Source organism: Colius striatus, chromosome 1, assembly GCF_028858725.1.
Source record: "Colius striatus isolate bColStr4 chromosome 1, bColStr4.1.hap1, whole genome shotgun sequence".
Taxonomy (NCBI): Eukaryota; Metazoa; Chordata; class Aves; order Coliiformes; family Coliidae; genus Colius; species Colius striatus.
The window spans coordinates 95,861,105-95,884,603 of record NC_084759.1 but is presented as its reverse complement, the minus strand read 5'-3'; the positions used below and the strand labels follow the sequence as shown (position 1 = coordinate 95,884,603).

The 23,499-nt window shown below is 35.5% G+C and overlaps 1 protein-coding gene across 10 annotated transcripts in view; it reads right to left on the bottom strand.

The window, feature by feature from the left end:
- SYNJ1 (synaptojanin 1) overlaps positions 1-23,499 on the bottom strand; it is a 68,001-nt gene that overhangs the window by 16,343 nt on the left and 28,159 nt on the right. For 6 of the 10 annotated variants that reach the window (XM_062001796.1, XM_062001803.1, XM_062001811.1 and 3 more), the window contains exons 12-24: positions 22,062-22,227; positions 15,856-16,047; positions 15,607-15,691; positions 14,196-14,336; positions 13,621-13,813; positions 12,211-12,369; positions 10,054-10,210; positions 9,642-9,759; positions 9,310-9,525; positions 7,941-8,019; positions 6,738-6,900; positions 4,536-4,742; positions 3,453-3,581 (exon numbers count right to left, since the gene is read on the bottom strand). In XM_062001796.1, coding sequence (XP_061857780.1) covers positions 3,453-3,581; positions 4,536-4,742; positions 6,738-6,900; positions 7,941-8,019; positions 9,310-9,525; positions 9,642-9,759; positions 10,054-10,210; positions 12,211-12,369; positions 13,621-13,813; positions 14,196-14,336; positions 15,607-15,691; positions 15,856-16,047; positions 22,062-22,227 — 2,005 coding nt within the window. Of the gene's footprint in view, positions 1-2,798; positions 2,838-3,452; positions 3,582-4,535; positions 4,743-6,737; positions 6,901-7,940; positions 8,020-9,309; positions 9,526-9,641; positions 9,760-10,053; positions 10,211-12,210; positions 12,370-13,620; positions 13,814-14,195; positions 14,337-15,606; positions 15,692-15,855; positions 16,048-22,061; positions 22,228-23,499 lie in introns of all 10 variants that reach the window. The other 4 variants (XM_062001778.1, XM_062001771.1, XM_062001789.1 and 1 more) reach the window with 1 other exon arrangement.

The following is a 23,499-nucleotide window of genomic DNA, read 5'->3' as shown; positions in this document are numbered from 1 at the left end:
TTAAGACTGCTTTTTTCCGTCATTACTGAACATTCCTTCCTCAGCAAGAAGAGTGCTCTTCCCTATTTTTTAAATACACACAAAAAACCCTCAAACAACCTGAACTCTGCTAACTTTAACATGTGACTATCAGTGTAAGACATACTTGCTGCTTGAGTGCATGTATATTCGTAGCTTAACATATTTGCATTTCTTTTAATGTCAGCTTTATTGCTGTATTTTCTATGTTTATTTTTGTTATTTTGTTATTTTTGTTTTATTTTTGTTATTTTGTTATACAGTGAAAATGTAATGCATTTTACCCAAATTATTGCATATACTGAAAATACTGTGCATTCTCTCAATCTTAACCCCATTTTAACAGTTCAAACCAATGATAAAAGACAACTACAAGACTATGAATTATTAAGGAAAAGACTATTATTATTAAATGAAAATAAACCACAAACAAATGGTATTTTTTAACTTCAAGTCATAGACAATTAGCAGTCTTTATAATTTTTAATGTTCTGTAAGAATTTACTCTGTAGTGTATTAAAAAAAGTCTTGAGTAAACTATAAACAACCGAGAGCTTATAAAATCCTTGGTGGCAAGCTTTTGTATCAGCAGGCAAAAAGTCCACACTTTGCAAACTCCTGCAATGAGTACATAACCTTGTTTCCTTCAGTTCTGAGTTACCTCTGAAAAAATAATATAACTAAGCTCTAAAAAAAAAAAAAACCCTTAGATGCCCAAATCCTGCTCTCATCTTCAAAGCATACTGAGCCATTAGAAGAAATGTTATTGGTATTGGTGTGAAGCATTAGGAAAAAAACGGTTAAAATAAAAGAGCAAAAGAAAAAGTAACAATTTAAAATGCACATTTTAAGGACATGACCAGTGTCATTTTTCATGTGCTACAGAAGTCTAAAAATGAAGTTTGATACACTTTTACAGTACACAGGGATATTTTCACAGTGCTTTAGGAGCCTTCATTCATAGTAAGAGAAACAGATGCCATTTGCCCAAGCAGAGTAACACACTATGACATTTACACTGTTTTCAGTCCTGTGCTAGCTTGCTCAGAGCTGAGCTCAGGTACCACTGAAGAGCAAAGCATCATGCCTTAATAAATGTATTCTATGAGTGGAAAATGAAGAGAACAGAAAAAGCAGGATGAGCTTTGGGTCAGAATAACATATGAAAAAAAAATACTACATTTTTTTTTTAAACACTGCATAAAAAGCAAAAAGAAGTTTTATGCAAGTTAAAATTCTTCATGAAAAGCTATGATGGGAAACGGTAATTAAAGGCATCTAGTCTTTGCACAATTGAGACAAACTAGACAAACAGGACTGTGTCAGTGCATGTGAAACGATATATGACTGAAGTAGTCCAATGAATTAAATCTCACCTGTATTGTACATTATGGATTAACTGGCTATTTTCTAAATCATTCTAGTTAATTTGAAATATTATGCCTCTGGCACAATAATCTCTTCCCCCCAACTGTACCTAAGAGCCGTGCACATCTCCCCCTGACGTCAAGAATAAGTTTGCTGAAATTTATATACTATGTAAAATAGTTTACTTGTTTTCTGAGATTGCTCAAAACTTCTGAATTACTTTCTAAAAAAAAAAATCCTCTCTCCTACAGAGTGGCTGTGTCTGAAATGCCATTATTAAAGTATTTCAGAGCCATTAACTGTTCTCACTCTGTCCCATGTAATGAGCTGATTTAAGTCCAAGCAGAACAGCTCAACTATTAAGTGTGTGACAAAGAAAAACAAAGATTAGTGTCAAGAAGAAGTTATTACATACAAAACCAGAACAAGCTCGAAAAAAACAAAACTAGCCTGAAGGGTTGAGAAGGCCCTTAGCATTATCAAAAGGGAAGGAATAAGGAGAGAATTACTTCGGGATTTTGTTAGTTGTGAAAACCCATAGCTCTTAAGTGCCTTCGAAGTAAATGAATAACTTGCTAAGTTTGTGTTTCTGAAACATGCCACTTCCAAGAACTGTAGATGATGTTTAATGTCTCTAAGAAGGGCTTAGGAAACAGACTTGGAAACAGAAAATAAACTACCCACATGTCAGTTGGCTTACAGACATATATAACCTGGTGATTTGGAGCTCTCTGTTAACTGGTGATCATCCAGGGGAACAGGGACAGACCAGTACTAGTTTCAACTTGAACAGTTAATTAATGGATAATCATTGCAAGTAGCTACAATCATAAAACCATACAATGGTAGGGGTTGGAAGGGACCTTTAGAGATCATCTAGTCCAACCCCCCTGCAGAAGCAGGTCAATCTAGATCAGGTCACATAGGAACATGTCCAGGCGGGTCTTGAAGACCTCCAAGGAAGGAGACTCCACACCCTCCCTGGGCAGCCTGTGCCAGAGCTCCCTTCACCTAACAGTAAAATAGTTTTCTCTAATATTTAAATGGAACTTTTTGTGTTCCAGCTACAATTACAATCTCTTTTCAATGCTCTTTGTCGTGGCCTGTGAGGGAAAAAGCTAGCCTTTCCACAAGTAAAGACAAGTTTTGTCTTTCATAGTAAACCTATCTGGGTGTATTTTGACCTTGACAAAGTAAGGAAAAAAACTAGAACAACTTCAATCTCTCTGACTATAATGTACCAGCTTCTGGAGAAAGATTTTTTTTCACTAAAAAGTCATATGTATTTCAGAAGGGTATACAAACCCTGAGAAAGAAATTAAATTGGACATCATCATATTAAGTACTGTCATAACAGATCACCACAGTAGTTTTACTACATAGTTATATTCGAAAACAATTAAAATCATTACCTCCAAATTCTTTTCTAGCAGGTGCAGGACTCCTACCGCCTTACAGTATTTAAAAATGAATGCAGCAAGAATGAAAAATACCAGTACAGTAAGAGGGAAGAAAAAGAATAAGAAAGTTAAAAGTGACAAGGGTCAGTTTGTTATTAACTATGTTGCCCATATGCTTCTGAACATCCAGTTTCTCTTAGTGCTCAATTGTCTATATTTTCAGATGATCCAGATGAACTCGACATTAAGAACTCACACATGATAAAAAGCATAGGTTCTGATGCCAAAATTAAAGCAATATAATCAATGAAAGCACAAGATTGTTTTTCTTTTATTTTAAAAATGGAGATGCTACAAAAATGATCATGTTTAGTAAACACTGATGTAGAAAGCCCACATTTTTAAACTGTGAAAATAAGTTTATAAAAACTTTAAAACTTATTCACTAAGTAAAGACAGTAACATTTAAATGATACTGGAAAATGCTGTTATTTCCCATGCTGTTACTCCTATTAAATGCACTAACTAAATATTTCAGAGCAAAAATGGTAAGTTCCATTGAACCCCAAACCAATAATATAATATGTTAGTTTGGGTGTGGACTTCAAAGTTCATCTCACTTGAAACAAGATATTTCTGACTACTTGATCTATGTCACCACATTACCTGATGGCGGAGGCGGCCTCTGTGGCGGAGCAGGGCGTGCAGGAGGAGCAACAGGGCGAGGTGGTGGAGGACGCTTAGGCTCCAAGCTCTGAGAAGACTCTTTCTGCTGGGCACTAAGTTGAAATTCAGCTGAACAATATGATAGAAAGCAATGACAAAATTAATTGCTTGTACATTCTGATCACAGTAAAGCTTTTCTAATAGACAGTTCTTTTCACAGAGAGGACAGTCAGTCCCCAGCCCAGAAGACAATGATACAGAAGTCTTTGAAAGAGGGAAAATATGAGGCACAGACCAATGGTGAAAAGGAGCAGATTTCCTAAGCTAAGATTTTTGTCTCATATGCTTTAATTGGTATATGCTTTTAATGAAATGCAGAATATGCTTACAAATTGCAGAGTTACAAGTTTTGATTTTTAATCTTATCTGTGAACTAAGTGCTCTGGAAAAAAAATGTCACAAGGGCAATTCTGAAGGCATGTTAGCACTCTTTGAAAACTTACGTTGAAATAAACTGTTCGAGAAGCCATTCCAAACGCTGTAATGCTAAATGTCCATTTGGTCATCACAATAAAGCTTTCATATTCTACACCTAATTTACAAATCTACTGATTACAATTACAGCTGAAAGCAGTGTTAATTGAAATGGGCTGTATTTGAAGAATATAACTTAAATGAGCTAGCATTATACTGATACCTTGCAACAAAATTTTTGAAGAGATGTTTCAAACTAAGCAAATGATAAAGCCTAATAATCACACAGCCTTTTGAGATGTCTCTTTCATGATGAAATGCTAAAGAACTAGAGCAAGGTAGGTAGTTTGCAGCAGCATAGGTCAGTGGACTGTACTAAAGACTCAGGAAACAGCTCTTCTGCACATCAGGAAAACTGAGACAAAGATTTAGGTGATTTGCCCATACCCACTTATGCATAAAATGCTAGATGATGGCAATAATAGCATTTTATATTCATCTCAAAGCTCTATTAAAAATAATGTATAAGCTAGTATTCTACCACTGGGCCATACAGCTGCTAGATTGTATACAGTAGTAATCAAGGCAGTCAAGCAATACAATACACACTTGGTGTGGAAACAGGTGGTCCAGGAGTTTTTGTTGGTGCTCTACTCGGTCTCACTGGGAGCGTTGGTCCATCTGACAGCGTAGGGGATTGACAGGGACTGGAACGTGGCGAAGAGCTTGGCGAAGTTCCAAGACCAGAGCTGGAAGTTGGCTGTAGATGCTGAGGAAGGATTTCTTCTACTTCAGCACTGTAGTCATCAATGTCTCCTAAATGACAAACCCCATGGCAAAAAAAGAAAAAGTATGTAAAATAAAACAAACAACAGTTGCTTATTTGAGCGACTGGGGACATTATAAACTGATTCTGGGCATGGGATTTTCTGCAAAAACCCCTCAAGATCCAAGGAATTAGCTCAACAACTACAGCATGATTCTTGCATCGTAACATTACACGTGAAGAATGCACATGTATTCAAACCATTTCAAAATACTCCAAATGCACAATATATATTATAGATAATGATAGTAGTGTGTAAACTGTAATCTTGCTTAATCTAAGAAACTATTAGCTTTACAAAGAAGACCCTTGCAAAAAATATTTCCCTCGTTTGCAATAGATGGCAAGCTTCACTTATTCTTCAGAAGGCTGGGCAAGGGATTTCAAGGTAATTTGTAATATCTTCTGTTTGAAAAGGTGGAATGATGTTTTAAAAAAATAGGTTCATCATGGATGTGCCTTTTAAAAGGAATCTGTCAATTTTCAGTATTTTTATGTTGGTATTCAAAATGCCTAAAATAGCCAATTATTCCATCACGTTCCAATAAAATTACACTAATTCTTCCTTTCATAATTTCTAGGCTTCTCTCTCATTGGCTACTTGAAAGACACACAATGTTCTCCAGAAGTTCCATCTCCAAATCCACACTGCTCAGTGCTAATGGACTAACCAGACTGCTAACAAGACATTAGCTCTTGATTTAAGAGTCTGTGGGATTCCAGATGTAACATTTTAAGGGAATCATACCACTTCATGTAGGACTACCAATAAAATCAACCAATCATACAGGAATCTAAACTGTTAAGTCTTGTTTCCTACCTGCGCTGGAAAACAGAAGTATCTAGGACACTGAGACTAACATAAATTCCAGCTTTTCCCACAGGTTTCCCATACCTGTGCCCTTACCAAAACATATCTTTCTTTATGAAATATCTGTACAAAACAACCCTTTAGTCTACTCTTTCCAGTATAAACAGCTGCCATCTCTTTTCTTGAAACTTTTGCAACATCATGTTTGCCACTAAGGAGCTTAAATAAAAATTCAAAGCAAATGAGATACTCAAAATAAATCAATATGGACACAATGGGTATATTTAGAAAGTACATCTATTCAAAAAATGACCAAAAAAGATCCTGTAAAATAAATATCTAAATACACACAGGAAGTGTCAGCAGGTAGGTGTGTGTGGGTTTTTTGCTGCAGTTCAAAAAACAGCTGTTTTACTTGCCAAGGACATAAGAATATACTTCAATGTAAATAAGAAACACCTTTCCTAAAAATTGATAGATTAAAAACTAATCTGTTGCAAAGTACATAGATTAGAAACCTGCGAGTAAAGAAAAGCAAACATGCAGAAGCACAAATGCTCCAACAGTGATATTCAGCAACTTGAGGATTCTGCCAGAAAAGTATAATGAGAAAAGATATAAAAACCCTTCAGGGAAAAACCAAACCTGAAAAAACCCTAGGAATTCTAAAGCAGCAACTTCTCAATGATGGAGACCAATCTGTTCCAAGAAGCAGGAGTGGCTGAAGGCTTCCTTGCCCAACTCGTATTTGCCAGCCTGTCAAAGGCTCACCAGCTGTCTTAGGGGTGGTCAGCACATCAGTGCTTAGCATGGGAGCTCATTAATCCTATTAATCTATTACATATATTGGCAAAATAATAATTGCTTTGCACTCAGCTGATGTGAACGTCCTGCTTATAGGTGTCTCCAATAACAGCAAAAGTTGCCTGAATTAAGAAGGCAGGTGACAGGATAAAGTGAGAAGAACAAAGCAAATATCAGCAAATTAATAAAATCTAGACATAGTGCAAATTGACGTTGCTCAAGGAGTTGTCAAGAGGCTTTTGGAAAGAACAGGATTTCTAATTTATCTGTTTTACATGGGCATAAACTTGTTAAATTAATGTACTGATATATGCATTAAATTAACCACATGTAAACATTTCAAAGCAAGGAATACTTTATTTCAACAAACCTTCCATATCATAGTCTGCAGTAACCTCAGCATCTTCACAAAGCAAAGTGGAACTTGTCGATGAAGGCAGACCAATATTAATCTTCTCTAGATTCATTTCATCTTCCAAACTTCTGATCCAATCTGGATTTTTCAGGCTTATGTTTATAATCCTTCCTAGCAGCTGAATTGCCAAAAAGATATGCACAAAACAGAAACTGTTAAGGGTAGGAACATTAAAACTCAGCATTCTAGATTTAAAAAGAAAAAAAAGAATCCTGAAAATACCACAAATAAGGTTATCAGGATTTCTGGGACTAAACAATGACAATAACATACCACAAAATAATTATGTTTTTTACTTCATTTTGGTAAGTAATTACACTTATGTAGTTTGAACTGTTAACTACAACTACCTAATATTTTTCTAAATTAAAACTACAACTTGACTCATAAGATTTTCCCTTTCAGTTAACAGGAAACCTTCTGGTTTCTTTATTCCAATAGAAACACTACTTTTTGTAAAGACAACCGGAGTTGCTTCTAAACTACATTTAAAAAGTCATTTTTAGAGACTGATAAAAAAGGACTTCATTCTGCAAGATGACAGATGACACTAAGCCTCTATGCTACATGGACTGTCAGTGAAACTCCCAGCAGACACAAAGATCCATCTGCAAACATTACATTAGGGAATCTAAGTCTTAACAGAAAGGCAGATCAGTAACAATTTGAACATGAAAATTATAATTTTTAAAATATTAAATACTAGTCAATGAGAGATGAATTTCTGCCAGTTTTAAGTGATTGCAGGAGTGATTTAAAATTCAGGAGTGCTAATTTTTTAATAGTTGCAAGCTATAAATATGATAAACTGGTTCACGCTACAAAGCCAAGGTAAAAACTGTGCTTTTAAAAGAATTTTTAAAATATATTAAAAATCCCTCATTTGATGAAAATGTCCCTCAAATTTGGGATCTTCATTTCTCCAATAGTCCTTCTTCTAAAAATAAATCAAGTTTGGTACTTGTTTCAGCTGGCTTTTGAAACGCAACATAATGCTATGTGGCTATCAAAAGTGGAAAAAAAAAAAGTAGCTGCAGCAGACTACTATGGAATATCTAAAATTTTTAAGAATTAAACCAAAAACCCAACCCACTCAAATATTCTTTAATAGGTTGAATTTTCTCTTTGTATACAGAAGCTCATTAATTCTTACATTACCTCAGTCCCATTCAGATTCATAACATTCAAAGCAGAACTTCCTTCCAAAAATGTTACCCACATTTTGTCTTCCACGAACCTGCAAAGCCCATCAGAAACAATAATGAAAATATATTATCATATCTATTAACTTTTGAAGCCTCTTATCTTAAAGGTCTTCCAATATTTCATTCAATGAAGAATTAAGTTCAGTAAAATATATGTATTTGGCTAATAAACTTTAAATGAATGTATCCTTCCCCCTCCTCACCCGCCAAAAAAATACAGCAAAAGAGAACCAGTAAATATCACATGACAAAAGCACTGTCCTCTTAAAAATTATGGGATTTCAGCTACACATTCAATAGTACTTAGAATAACAGAATCGTAGAATGGTAAGGTTGGAAGGGACCTTTAGAGATCAACTAAGTTCAACTTCCCTGCTGAAGCAGGTTCACCTAGATCAGGTCACACAGGAATGTATCCAGGCGGGTCTTGAAGATCTCCAAGGAAGGAGACTCCACAACCCCCCTGGGCAGCCTGTGCCAGGGCTCCCTCACCTGAACAGAAGAATAGTTTTTTCTTATATTTAAGTGGAACATTTTGTGTTCCAGCTTCATCCCATTACCCCTTGTCCTGTTGCTAGATACCATCAAAAAAAGGGATGTTCCCAACCTCCTGACATCCACCACTTAGATATTTGTAAGTATTAATAAAGTCCCCCTTCAGTCTCCTCTTCTCCAGACTAAACGGCCCCAGTTCCCACAGCCTTTCCTTATAAGGAAGATGCTCCAGTCCCCTGATCATCCTGGTGGCCCTGCGCTGGACTCTCTCCAGAAGTCCTCTGTCCCTCTTGAGCTGGGGAGCCCAGAACTGGACACTTCTGTGGCTACAAGTTAGATCTTTCTATTAGGTGTTCCCTGTTACATCACACTATGGACCTGGAACTATGCTCCTAGTCTTGTGAAAAAAAACCCACAACAAAAAAAACAACTCCCTGGAAGACACAAACAAAATAATACAACACTTATAGTTCAATAAGCAGTTTAATGAAAATGCATTCAGAGGCATCCTCTCATCTTCAGTTCAATAAAAATTACTAACCTAGTTTTAGAATACAAAATTTGTAAAAAAGTCACATTAGTAACAAATTTTAACTCAGATTTCTAATATCGAGAATATGACACTACCTCAAAAAAAAGAAAAGAGTATCTGGGAAATTTAAGTCTGAAAACTGAGATACATATAGGTATACAGATACTAAATTTGAAATCTAAATGTTAAAACCAAAGGAGATAACTAAAATGCCCACTAAGAAAGTATCTTTATTCACCAAACAGGTGGGAACAAGGAAGAGGAATAGAAATTAAAAGTAAGAAGCCTTTTTAACCTTATAAGTATAACTTCACCATAGCTTGCAAATTTTTGAAGAAGATCATCAATAAGGTTATCATCAAAGTAGTTTTCTTCTGATGAAGAACTTCTGATGGAGACCATTACAGTACCATCAGGTGGCCCTTGCACTGCAATCACCTCCTTATAAACTTTCTGTCGCTCTTCTGCTTCAATTTCAAATATGTCAATGTCAATCAATGCAACCACAGGCCTTGGCAAAAAACACACAAGAAAAATCTGTAAGCACAGTATCTGAGCAAATATAATCATAACACAAATATTACATCTTCAATGACTAGGAAGTAATGTATAAAGTAAAGCTGAAACCTATGATCGGATGTTTTCAGCTCTGCTCTTCCGTAGTGCAACAGAGTACCAGGATTCCATGTGTAAGAGACATTACTGTCATCGTGAAAGCTAGCATTCAGAAGATCCAGGTCTTCAGCTACACGTTAAAGAAAACAAAAGGGAAAAAACACAGTGATTGCAAGAATATACTTTAAAAAATAAGTTATTTGTAAAAAGAGGAAAAGTAAAGTAAACCAAAACCAAGCGCTTCAACAAAAACCCCACATAAGTTCTTTTTGAACTACTGAACTATCAGTATCTTATAACCGATCCTCCTGTTCAGCAAAGTCAGGCACAGAAGCTCAGAATCACTGGCACTGTGACTATCACTAACTGGATTCTATAAGCCAGTTAAAAGAATATTTTAAACAGCTTAAGGAAGCACTCAAACCTGATCGGTCAAAAGGCCATTTTCTTCTTCTCCAGAGAATACGATCTGTCCACGCTGGTGTGCGACATTTTTCACTGGTGTCATAGTCATCAGAAAACAGATCATATTTGTACGTAGGAGCAAAATTTATTTTGCCTTCCAAAAACCCCCTAAAAATCTGTACGAAACAAACCAGTTATGTGTCATGCCAGAAGAAAGAAACAGATGGGAAACAGCTTGAAACTAATTAGAATTCTCTTTTTTAACAGTGAAAACCTGTATCCACATTAAAAAAAAAAGTCATCTGATGATATGAATTCTCCAAATTTTATCTGCTGAAAACATTCTACATTTGCCACTAAGACTAAAAAGTGACCCGGAGAGACCATCATTAAAAAGAAGTATGTCAACATTTATATCTCTAAACCCAGACTCACGAGCAACATACTGTTCCTCTAATGTCATTCAGAACTTGAGGTCATCCAGAACACTGATGCTGTCCCCAACTGTTATTAATTAGTCACTTACTTGCTCATTTGTCAGTAAAAGTTGGGAATTAAGGTTTATATTTTATGTACCTATCTGAACATGCAAGACACTACCTTAAATTAAGACAAGGTGCTCCAGAGGTGTTAAAGGGTGGGGTAGGAGGAAGAAGTCATTATACATTTAATATTAACTGAAAGGTTAGAGAGATATCATCATAATTTCTTCGCAAGAGTACTTGTCCAGAGTACCTATGGTATTTACAGATACAGAGTATACTAAGAGGAAATAAAGAATCCATTAGGTACTTTGCAACATAAAAAGATACAGCCAGTTGACACAAAGCCCTAGAAGGCTTGGACATTTGCTCACTTAAGTGTCTAAAATAAAAAGCAGCTAAAATCCTTAATTTAAGTTAATCAGGCCAAGTCTAGAGTTTATTCTTGTATAGGAAGTTTTACTTCACATCAGAGACCTCTAAAATATAAATCTAACTTAGATCTTACAGTCAAACCTGCATCAAATGACAGATTAGTCTGCTCTTCTGCTTGGAAACACAGAAATCCAGTCAATTTGAAAATCAACGTCAGACGACCTGCAACTTCTGAGACTATGTATTTATTTACTTATTTGCCTTCCGTAATGATTTCTAAACGAAGAAAGTTGCTATGTAAATGCCTTTCCTGAACAGCAAATACACTGGTTAACAGCCACATGTAACAATCATAGTACTACCCTCACCACTGCAACACTACCCCTTCTTCTCTCCAGACAGGAGACTATTTTGAGTCTTCTTATTGCAGTAGTTTTTATAGATCTTTCCAGCTTGGTAGCTGCTGTAAGTGTCCCTAGGATCTCTACATCTCTCTTGTTTTGGTCGAATTAACAGACAATCATGCTCTCTGCCCATTTTAATGTATGTCTTTCTCTCTGGGAACTGGGCTATTAAGAAATCAAAATTATCAGGTGCTTTTCCTCCTGTTCTGGTGCACAGGACACCAGCACAAATGGAAGAGAACTCTAATTCAGAAAAAAACATTGCTTATGATCAAAGTGCTGACAAGCAGAAAAAAAAAGTAACAGCAGAGGATTTTCTCTCATCTTAGCATCTATAGTATTCCCACATAAAGCTGGAGAGAAAGAATATCTACTTCCACAGAAAATTTTGTTACAAACATTCCTTTAATTGCTATATGCTGCTTCTCAAGAAAGCTAAAAATATAAAATCTGAAGCTTTCTTCAGACTTTATTTTACCCTGCTCTTTCTCTTTAAGACTACCATTCCTGTTTCCAACAGAATGACAGTAATAGCATTTGATCTATTACTGCAGCAATTTAAAGTAAACAGCAATATTACAAAAATAACTTCTATAAATAAATAGTTGTATCTGATCAAAAGAGATACATTATAATTAATAAAGTCCAAAATTTTTACATGAACTTTTTTTCTCTTCAGAGAGAAAGAAAAACCTCACTTTAACAGCTTGTCACTGTATCATTGTATCACTGCCTTGTCAGGTCAGTTACTACAAATAAGTTACTAAATATTGTTATGTCCCACCCACCCACACCACTACTTGGACAAAAGTGATAAGTAAAACATACTGAGGATATAGATTAACAGAAGCACCACAGAAAATTGCTAAAGCCAGACAGAAAAATAAGTATTCTTAAGTAACATTTTTAATATACCTGTCCCAAATTTTTCTGATTGATAAGTTGGTCTCCTGCTATAAGAGGATCCCAGTTCTGTTGTCGTATTAGGTCCTTAACCTCCTCATTTGGAATGTCTATTCGATAATTAAAATCACCACACCAAAAGATATAGTCATGGGAAAACAGCATCCTTCCCTGTAAAACAGAAGCACAAAATGAAGTTAAAACCAATCAAGTGACAAATTTACTACTTTCAAGTGCAGAAGTTCAGTTTTTAGCTGTAAAATTTGCATCATTTCTAGCTGATGAGGCCAACAGAAATACATGTTAGTATTCAGTGTTCATATTGTGAGGAAAACATAGCCAACTGTATGGTATTCACACATACAGAATATGAAAGAAGTTAACATTTCTTCTGTGGCTTGCATTTCTAAAGCAACATGAATCATTGGAATTGGATTCTAAAATTCTTCAGAAGTCTGCTCTAAGATGATGATTGCTATCTGTGCCACAAAGGAGAACAATCCTGGGATCTCGTGGAACAATATCCTAGCAAACTGAAAATCGAGGGCTTTGTTATTCAGATTGAGGAATTTTCATGGCTAGTGAGAGACAGAAGGGCTCTGTTAATTTAAACAAAGCCTAGAGTTTGAAGTGAGAACTTTACTTCCCTCTTTGTTTTGATTTTTCCATTGCCTTTATGTAAATCAAAGCAGATACACTTGCAGATAAAGTCAGAAGCATTTAGGAAACTGTTTTGGGAACCACAAGAATACAGTAAAAAACCTGACACATGACCACAGGGACAAATTTAGAAATTAAAAAACCCTGCAAAATAAGATGTCAGGCTTTGGCACAGTGCCATAGAAACTAACAAAATACAGTTTGACTACAAAATTTAAGACAGCTTTAAGTCTCAAGGAAGCATTTTGTTGCCCTGATAAAATCACCAAGCATTTACTTGGCCTTTGATAATTCTTTATGAGAATATGGAACAGAACTGTACAGTTCAACTTGACAAAAACGATTAAACAAGAAGTTCAAATAAGTTAGGAAAAATCATTCTTGTGTACTGAAAATAGTGTGGTGTCCAAAGATTTTTTTTTTCTCATAGTTGATTAACTCTGCTGCTTACAAAAGTTCTACTGCCATCAGAAATCTGTAAGGTCTCTTTCCTGTGCTAAACCCTCGATGCCTAATATAAGTAAATTCATGCTTCATCATGTCTGTTAGTTGTTGCACTGGGAAGGTCTATTCTTTCTGCACTCGTTTGTTTTAATAAAAATTCTGAGAATTCCATTATCTCTGAGACCTCTAACCCAAGGAAATCTGATTTCCATGGGAATCTGGTGAGGCAAAAACAAAACCACTAAGTTTTGGATGACACTGATGGAGTTCAAAGGGTTTAACTTTTCATTTGTTAAGAGTTTGAACACTGCTACTTACCATCGGAAAACTGAGCTTGCGAGCTATTTCTACATAGTCTTCATTTCTCTCTTTAACTTGTGACTGCCCTGCTGCAAAATGACTGCAGACAAAGCAAAGACTGGATGTATGAAACAACATCCGAATTGCTACTGCACCTTTATTACCAGTGGCTCCTCCCATGCCAGTCTTTACAGTGTCGACAGCAACATCCCTAAAAAAATTAAACCACCATTAAATCTTCAAATGCAATGACACAGAAGTTAACAGCTTTAAGTGTGTCTGAGTATGACATTATGTTGGCAAGAGAACATTTTTACATTATCCTTTCAGCAGTAAGGCCACTGGGCTATTTTTAAAAAATGACAACAGCTATTGAGCAGATAACATTATAACACTTCAGCTTTTCAAGTTTTCTTGGCAACTGATGAGGTACTTAAAAGCTTAGATAAAAGAATTTAAGCAACAACTTCCCCAGAAGATTGAACAGCTCTTTTAGAGTCCCATATGTTTCTCAGTACACTTGCATGTTAGCTTACAACACCAAGCAAACCAAAGGTGACCCAACTTGGGCACAGCTGTGCCTGTTCACTGACCTGATAAAGGGAGCATGCTGAGGCCTGATGAACACAAAAAGGCAGACGCCCACCAACTGCTCAGAAGCCAGCAGCACATACTTGTAATCTCTTGATATCGTCTTCTGCAGTTCAGCTGCCCAGAGCTTCTGATTGGTCGTACTAGCAGTGAGATTAAAAATGCCAGTTTAAAATTAAATTATATTAAGCAGTTATCTAAACTGTTCATCTAATAGAACAAATTTCATGTAACAATCTTAACTAAATCTTGGGTTAATAAGCCAAAGACAAGTTGTGAATGACGCTCAAATGCTTCCTAGCAGACACAGGCTATAGACTATTGTGACATTATCATTTCAAATTCAGCCCCATAAAATGCTGCCCCACTTTTCTCAACCTCACTGACAACATTAGGAGCCAGGACTACCTTTCTTCTATTTCTGAGGCTAGACTAGAGAAGCAAGAATTTTTCTAGGGAGTTCCTTCCCATCTTAGAGCTCAGCTGATATCAAGAAAGAAGGATGTCCATGGTCTTAGATCAAGCAGAAATTTCCTAATAGACTATGGTATGTCATTGCCTGTAAATGAAAAATACCAGGCCTTGAATAAGAGTTCACAAGATGTAGTGTGAAATCAGGGGATGACAAACTGCCACTCTGTCCTCAAGACAAAAGCCTATGCAAAGGCTAACAGTATTAAAGGCTTTAGATGCTTTTTCCAATGAGTTAAAGCTTACTAAACACCAGAAAACATGCAAACCAAGCAGACAAAACAATGGAAAAAGGGAATGTGATCCTAGAACAATACATAAAGACTTCATCACTGGTATCACTTGCTACTGGTGAAAGTATTTTTTCATAACCTACTCTGCTAGGGGTGAAAAAATACAAACTCCATTATTTTTATATATATATATATATATATATATATAGAGAGAGAGAGAGAGAGAGACATACATAAAAAAATACATGGAATGACAGCAAAAACTGACAGGATGGAATGACATCTTGCTTTATACATGTAAAAATCTGATTCAAGACACTATATAAAGGCATACCAACAACACAAGCCTTTGGAAGGACTTTAACAGGGCTCACTCAGGAAGCCTCAGAGACCTCAGGACATTACAAGCGTTGGAGATAAATTCCTTCGAAGTGTTAAATGAAGGAAATATGGTGATGTATTTGACTGTTTGGGTCCTTGAGATGACATTACGCATGATCTAAGGGATCACAGCTTTACTAGGGAAAGCTAAAATGAGGTCTAAAATCCTGCCACAGAAATGGGTAGAAAAAACTGTAAGAAATACAGTAAGAAATGAATCCAGTCTAACCTCAACCACTACAAAACAGAAGAAAAAAAAAATAAATAGCATTTTACTCAAAAAATGTGACTAGCAACTAAAGTAGTATTGTGCAATTCTATCACTTACCTGGCATTCACAATATTTCCTGCATTTAACTCCACCATTTCTTCAAATCCAATGGCAAATATGTCTACAGGTTTGCTTTTGCGATCTGCATTTAAATATTAAGAAAGCCGTTTGTCATTTATAATGAAAAGAAGATGTAAGTAACATAAAACATATATAGACCTCATGATATCTATTCTAATGTTTATGATCTAATAATGCAAAGCAGAGTATCTGAGAAAAAAAAAAAAGCCAGAATACAAAACCTACCTTGGAATTCATGAACACCAGCTAACTTTGGTGCATCTAGAAGCCAGTCAGTGAGGGTCTGATTTCTAAAGGCAATACTTCGAAACTGTTTCCCCCCGTTGACGTTCCAGGTCCCAACACAGACTCTAATTTTTTTCGGTTTTGCATACTTATAAAAGTTTTCACACATACTCTTTAGCACTTTTACAGATGCTGCAAAAACATTTGAAAAGACATTATTTTTATAAAGAATGTTTCTTCAGAAAATGTGGCAATGAGATCTTTCACTTAAAAAAATGGCAACAAATCCATGCACAGACATACAGCAAGTTCAACTGTGAAAGCAAGATGAATGCAGCTTTTCACAAAGTACATTTGCAGACATATTACTTGTCTGAGTAGAACAGTGATTGAATGAAAGACAGTAGCAATTTGTTCAAAGTAATGTATATACAAATAATGCATAGAAGAAACATAATTTCTGTTTTATAAATATCTGTTCTTCTTTCAGTCTACAATTATGTACAGAAATCATTTTTTTCACACATGCCAACACAGATATCTACCTCATTTTCAGAGATTACAGTTTTGAAACTCAATCTCCATTACAAAACCAACTTACAGATATGTTCACTTGTACAAGTGTAAAAATGACTGGTATACTATATTTACTAAAATATGCAAGATACGTTATTTTATGATATTACAATATGTCTATTTGAACCACATTTCTTTAAAGTCTGTTGAATTCCTACAATTCTGCTTCAGTGAGAAAGGTAGGGTAAGATTAAAAAAAAAAAAAAAAAAAGCAATTTCTCTGTCACACCAGCCTTTTTCTGTGCCTTGTTTCTATCTGCCAGATGGGAGAGAGAGTATGTCCCATCTGTAAAGGGCATTGTGAGAAACAAACAAACAAGATTATTCAATGGCCAGACACTAGAGTTACAGGGATTTTACAAGTCCCTTCAGAAATCAGCTGCATAATAAAGTCAGGGAGATATATTTCCTAACACAAACAAACAGGTCCAAACATTTTTTTAAAAAGTTATGCTCCCTTTTCCTTTAATCTCAGTGAATAAAAATTGCATCAGGTGTGAACAGTATTGTTTGCATGATACTATACCTAAATACTATTAATTTACCCATTATGAATACTCTCATGGTTATGAGACTGTATCATATAAACAATGTTAGATGTAATTCTTGGCCTCACTGTGTGCTGTCTTGCAAATGGTCAGCTACTGGGCACCATATTTTCATTCAAGCTCCCAAAACAGGATGATTAGTGAGCTGTTGTTGTCTTTTTAGTTATTCTTTAAGTATAATGCCTTTATATTTACTACAGAATCTTGTCTACTCAATTAAAAAAATAATCAGGGATCCTCTAAGCAATCATGGCTTTGAAACAATCTAGAAACAATAAAAGAAAATAATGTATGGTATTTGTTGTTTGTGAACTCTTTTGCTACTAAACAAATCATACCTATAGGCTATAAATGAGCTAATCACATGTAAAAGACAATTAGCTGACCAGAGTCTCCTTGGGGTACAGTACATGCAGATCACACTTGGAGCAGATAAATGAAGTCAAGAAACCAGCAAGGACCCAGCAGAATACTTTATGCTCTCAGATGAGAGTCAATACTGAGTTTACTTCTGAATATATCTACACACTGGGTAACAGTCAAGACAGGAAGTCTACCAAATGCCAGAAAAGCCTTTGAGGACCAAGGACAGAAGTTACCCAAGCATCTGACCACTGAAGGGAAACCAATCCAAGGAAACTTGTAGCCACGATACATACAAGTACTCAAATGATCCAAAGGATTAGCTGAACCCAAAGGAACCCAAAATAGCATCGCAGACAGCTTTGACGATCTGCAGAGAATAGCCTTTGTAGTAGTCCAAGCACGTTTAAAAGCAGAGTTTGGACTTTTATTCTCTCCACTTCAGTTCCTTCTTTTCTCTTTTGCAAATTTAGCAATTCTCAGCTTAATTTGAATACTTAGTCAAAATAATTAATATTTGTGACCTAGTAGCTATTAAGAAAAGTTCCAAAATTTAATTATTGCCTATTTATCTCCTGACACAGTCATGAAGCCCTAATGTGAAAAATCCTACCAGGACAGAATTGAACTTTAGAGGTAAGCTGACAACATGCTTATTTCAAACATAAAATTCGTACCTTTGAACTAGCAAGATTTCTAATTTGTTGACCAACTCTTTTTTTACCCCTAAATTAGAATAAATTAAAAAAAGGTGAAATTTTCATCTGTTTTCCAAAGTACTGAGAGAGTCAATTCTTTTTCAGAGTTCCTGAGCCACCTGCAAACACTATTTTCCTATTCATTTCTAGCTATTTATCTTTTCAACAAAACCATGTCTTACTCTACAACATTAAAAATCTGATTGGTTACGTTTGCTGTTATTCTGCAGAAAGAATACTGCTCATACTATGCAGGCAGAAATCTGAACATCGATTCTACAAACAGAATGTTAATTTAAAATTTTTGGTGGTACGTTCTGTGCAACTGACCTTCATGGAACTATTTTACCACAACGCCCCAATTACTGTAGATATGTTTCAGTATATGCAATTTGTATCCAGATGCAACCCACAGTGAAATGTTACATTGTGAAGTTAAAAAAATAACTGATATGTATGACTCTTCATAAGTTATAGGCTAGGCTGGTACAGCCTAAATGGTAACACCATAAATGACAGCGTGACTGTTTATTCTGATAATACTTTAACGCTGATAAACCACTGAATCATAGAATGGTAGGGGTTGGTAGGGACTGCTAAACATGAACTAGTCCGACCCCCTCCCCCACTCAAGCAGGTCTGCCTAGATCAGGTCACTCAATGCCAGTGAATCAGTTATTTCAGGTGTTTATCACCTGTGACTCAGATTTCAATATTTAATGACTCATAAAGAGTTAAATAGATACAGTAAAACACTAATAGAAAACCAAAGCTGACAAATGTAAAAGGAAGAAAACATTTAAAGATTCAGATTATGGTTGAAGTGTTTTCTCCAAGAGGAAAAAAAACCCAAACACAAAAACCTTAATCACTTCAGATGTGGCTGAAACATCTAGCTAACAACAAATCCCTATGCTTTCTTTCACAGATCCTCCCTTGTTAAACTTCAGTAATAGGGCTAGTGGCTGCTACCCAAGCACATTTTCAGGGGATACTGTACAACTTTGCTATTCTCTTAAAACGGGAGAGTTCTCTGAACAATTACTAAGGAGCTGTCTTGTTTCTTTCCCTCCTCTTCTCCCTTCATCTTCCCAGGTATTAAGAACATATTATTTTTCTCTTGTCTAGAAACTAAGCATCTGATCTGGTTTCAGTGAACCTAACTCCAAATGTATCAGAATGAACCCTATTAAGATGATAGCTCAAAAATGACCATTTAAATTTTCTCAACATGTAGTAAAATCTGAACATAGAAGCATTAGGAATATTTTATTTTAACTAATAGTTTCTGGGAACAAAGATATTATGAAGTGCTACACAGCTGACAAGTACTCACAGCTCTCCTTTAAAAATATAGAATTCATAAATATATCGCTTTTTCCCAAATAGAACAGCTTCATGTAAACAGCTTAAGTTACCACAAAAAGAATTTCCACTAAGAATGAGAAAATTTTGAACACAAATTTCAAAGGCATTATGTTGCTAACTTACAATAACAAAGAATTTTCAGAAGCTTCTTAAACTGAAGAGATCTTTCATGTAATTTTCCTTTACCTGGTTCAGCCATACATGTTCTTATCGTTACATACTACTTTTTCAAAGGTTCATGATATTGCTTAATCCTCTGAAGCCAGCAACTCATATTTTAAGCTCAACCTCACAGACATTAGTCAGGATATTACTGCAGTGTATCAATGTACAATATTAGGAGTTAACTCTAAAGTTCCCTCTTCAGGCTTTCTCTTCACCAAGAGTTTTACCTAAACAGATGCTCTAATACTTCCATTGCTCCAGGAAACACAAGTGTCAGTCTATTATTTCAGAACATTCCAGTACAATGTTAACCTTTGCTGGGAGATACTACAGAATCAACCTGTCCCATGCTAGAACATATGCAGGTAGAGCCTTCTAACACCAAATTTTTGAAGTTACAAATTGTACTTAAGAATTTGACCTCTTATCCCATACAAAACACTTAGACAATACAAAAATATGGAAGCTCCCAAATCAGAAAAAGCAAATTCCTCTACAGCTAGAATAAGGCATTTGCAAAAATAAACCCCAGAGAATTGTGTGTGCCTTTTCATAACTCACACCCAAGTACAACTGCAACATTTGTCACCCCTTGTATTTTCACTTTTCTTAGATTATAGGATTTTGGGGCATCGGAATGCTAGATCCAAACACTACTATAATATGAGCCCACAACCAAATATTATGCAAATAGGCATGAGAAAAAAGCCAGAAAAGAACAACAGCTACCCAGATTATTTACAGCTTAATTTACTATACCTGATTGTAATGATTGCTCTGAAACTATGGATGCAGTAAGAAGGAAACAAGAAAAAAATTAGTCAAATATGTAATTATTTTTTTAAATTTTCCATCAATATGTGAGAGTACATGCTGTAATATTATAGATAACCATATGCATTAGCTAAAGCACACCTTTCATGCTGCAACATCTAACAAGTTCCACAACAGTATTAACAAATTCTGTTTTCTTGCTCTATTAATAATAGATTTATGTATGATGAAGTATCCCTCTAGTTAATTCACCACCTAGCAGACAGTGCAGACATGTTCAGTGAAGAGGGATAAATGCTTCCAGTATTAATTATTGAAAGGATAGCTTGCATTCACAGAGAAAGCAAAAAGAAACAAAAATGACTTTCAATTTTTTTTAAGTGAGGCTGATTTAGCACGTTTCAGACACAGGGAAAGTTTTAACAACATGAAGCCTTGTGGTAAAGAAATGAGAACAAAACTGTCTGTCGTGTTCCACATAAGAAACACATAAGATGAAGATCACAATTGTGAAAAAAAAAAATCTTTTTCTTTTGCCATAAATTTGCACTGAAGCTTTGACACTTTTCCATTCTAGGTTGAGAATTGTCCAGAAGAAAGGGGGGAAAAAAAGAAAAAAAAAATCAAACAAAACAAGATAACAAAAAAAAAGAGAAAGAAAAAACAAGAATGTTATTAATCCCTAAAAAAGGCACTACCCAACCACTTAGGACATTCTGACTTGGGATCTAGGAAAGAAGATTCAAACTTAAGTTCCTTTTTTGGCCAAGAACTAGCTCATCTCTTTTTTATATCCCAGGAGACTACTCTAAACACAACCCTACACCTCACCTACTTACTATTTCCCTGCCTATAAGCCCTGCAAGAAGGATGGGACATGACTGTTTGGGGATGCAGAATGCTGTGGTTCAGCTCCCTGTTCTAATTAGGTGAACCACATTCCTGTAAACAGGTCCATAAGTCAGATCAAGTTCCACAGGGCTATTCTGCCTAAGCAGAGTTTCTATTAAAATTCCTGTGATTTTGATGTAGAATTTCATTCACAGCCTGACAAGTATTTGTGGTTCACGTATTCCTGGAAAGACTTCTTCTCATAAAGGTTTTGTGATGGGAAATAATTCATCAGGAATTTTCTGACAGCTCCTGTTATCTGAAATTTTCTTCCACTACCAAAACTTCTTCTGTTCCTCAGTACTTTAGAGACCCTAATGAAGATAAATACCAGCACTTTTAAGCTTGAGAAGAGAATAAATGCTTTCTGTCTAGCTTAACACCAAGGTGAGAATTTCTTCACTGACACGACAGATCAAATTAAGGAAGACATTTGGCAAACATTAAAACCCCAAATATTTTAATAAATCAGGATTCTTTTTTTCAAATTCAATGTGTAATTGTCATGATTAAAGTTTGCTCTAAAGGGATTTTAAGAACTGAACATCTCTAACATGCTTCTATAGTGAAGTTCTGATAAATACATTCCACGACTATTTACCTATTACACCACCAGACATGAACAAAATAGAAACACAAAAGACATTACTGCAGCATGTTAGTTGATCGTATTAGTACAGCAGAAGTAACTTTAATCTTTTAATAAGCCAACAGAGCATAAAATAGTATTTACACTTTCCAATATTGCTTTGAAAACAGACTCCATACAGCTTTCTTACACCAAATAGTTATCAGACAGATTAAAATCCTGAAAGACACATACCGCGTAAACTGCTGGTGGTTAAGAGAGCCCGTGCTTTATCTGCTAAATCACTATTTAGGGTATTTCCCAATAATAAAACATCAATGGCCTCCTGCTTGGAGCTATCAAAAAAGTTATTTTGAATCGTTCTAGTCACAGAACGAGCACCATCCTTCAGCTTTCCAGCCTGTTAGGGAGGAACACGTATAAGATATTTTATGTTGGACACTGCTTACAATAACATTGGCAATATTCACTAACATATTTGTAAACTGTATTAATAGTTTTCAAAACTAACATAATTTCCTTCTTTAAGGGTTAAATAAATTCTTCTGAGCCTACTGTACTATTCATGGTTTTCTTCCCCCCACCAATAAACAACACAGTAATACAGTAATATGCTTCAAAGCATATATAACAACCTGATTATTCCAGTTTAAGTTACTTATATTAAACAAAATACTGCAGGTATGGGATTTTTTTTCCCCCTAAACCCTTGGTCTTCAAAAATTAAACTGATGTAGTGCCATGTTTAGACCATGACACCAAATTTTGGGCATTTCCCCAAATAGTGAGAGATGAGCAAGTGCTTGAGTCCAAACATCATGATACATGAATATATATGTATTTGCATATATGAGCATATTAGTTAAGAATTCACATTCTGAAATATCCATGTTAAAAAAAAACAAAAGAGAGAACTTCAACTTACTAAGGTCCGCTAAGTTTCTAAAATAGCATGCAAGTCCCATGCAGTATCCCAGAAGGAACACATACACCAATCTATAGCTATGTACATACAAAGACACTGTCACTGCACACACTGCACGTAAGTGGCATGATTGAACAGTGCTCCAAAAGAACAGTGTCGAACTACCTGAACTAAACAAGAATCTCCAAGAGATGTCCTGCTACTACAGATATTCCCTGTGGGTCAGACACCTAGAGGATAATGTAATCAACATGTCATGCAGTCTCCTAATTGATTCAAAAAACAACAGTGTTAATCTGTGTACATAGCACAAAGACATTTTCTGGATACATGGTTTTTATTATGTCTTATGTACGTAAGTGTATTTTGCCTGGGAGGTGTATGTAAACACATGTCATTGCATGTATATGAAATATAGATTGTAATCCATCAGGGATGCTGCATCATATTACACTGTTACTAAGAATACTCCAAGTTCACAGCTTGTATTTTTCATTAAAGTCTCTTAAATGGATAAGCAAAGAAGATAATAGCTTAAGACATCTACAAAACCAACTCATCATTTAGTTCTATGAATTCTATTAGACAACAAGAAAGGAATTACTCTTGTCAAGGACAACAAGAAGTAAATTGGCACCATGAGTTTTGGAAGACAATGTAAACGAGGAATTAGGGAGCATACTATTGCAATAGGATCGCTCCCTTTCTGTCAGACAATGTATAACTTACGACATGATCCAAAAAAAC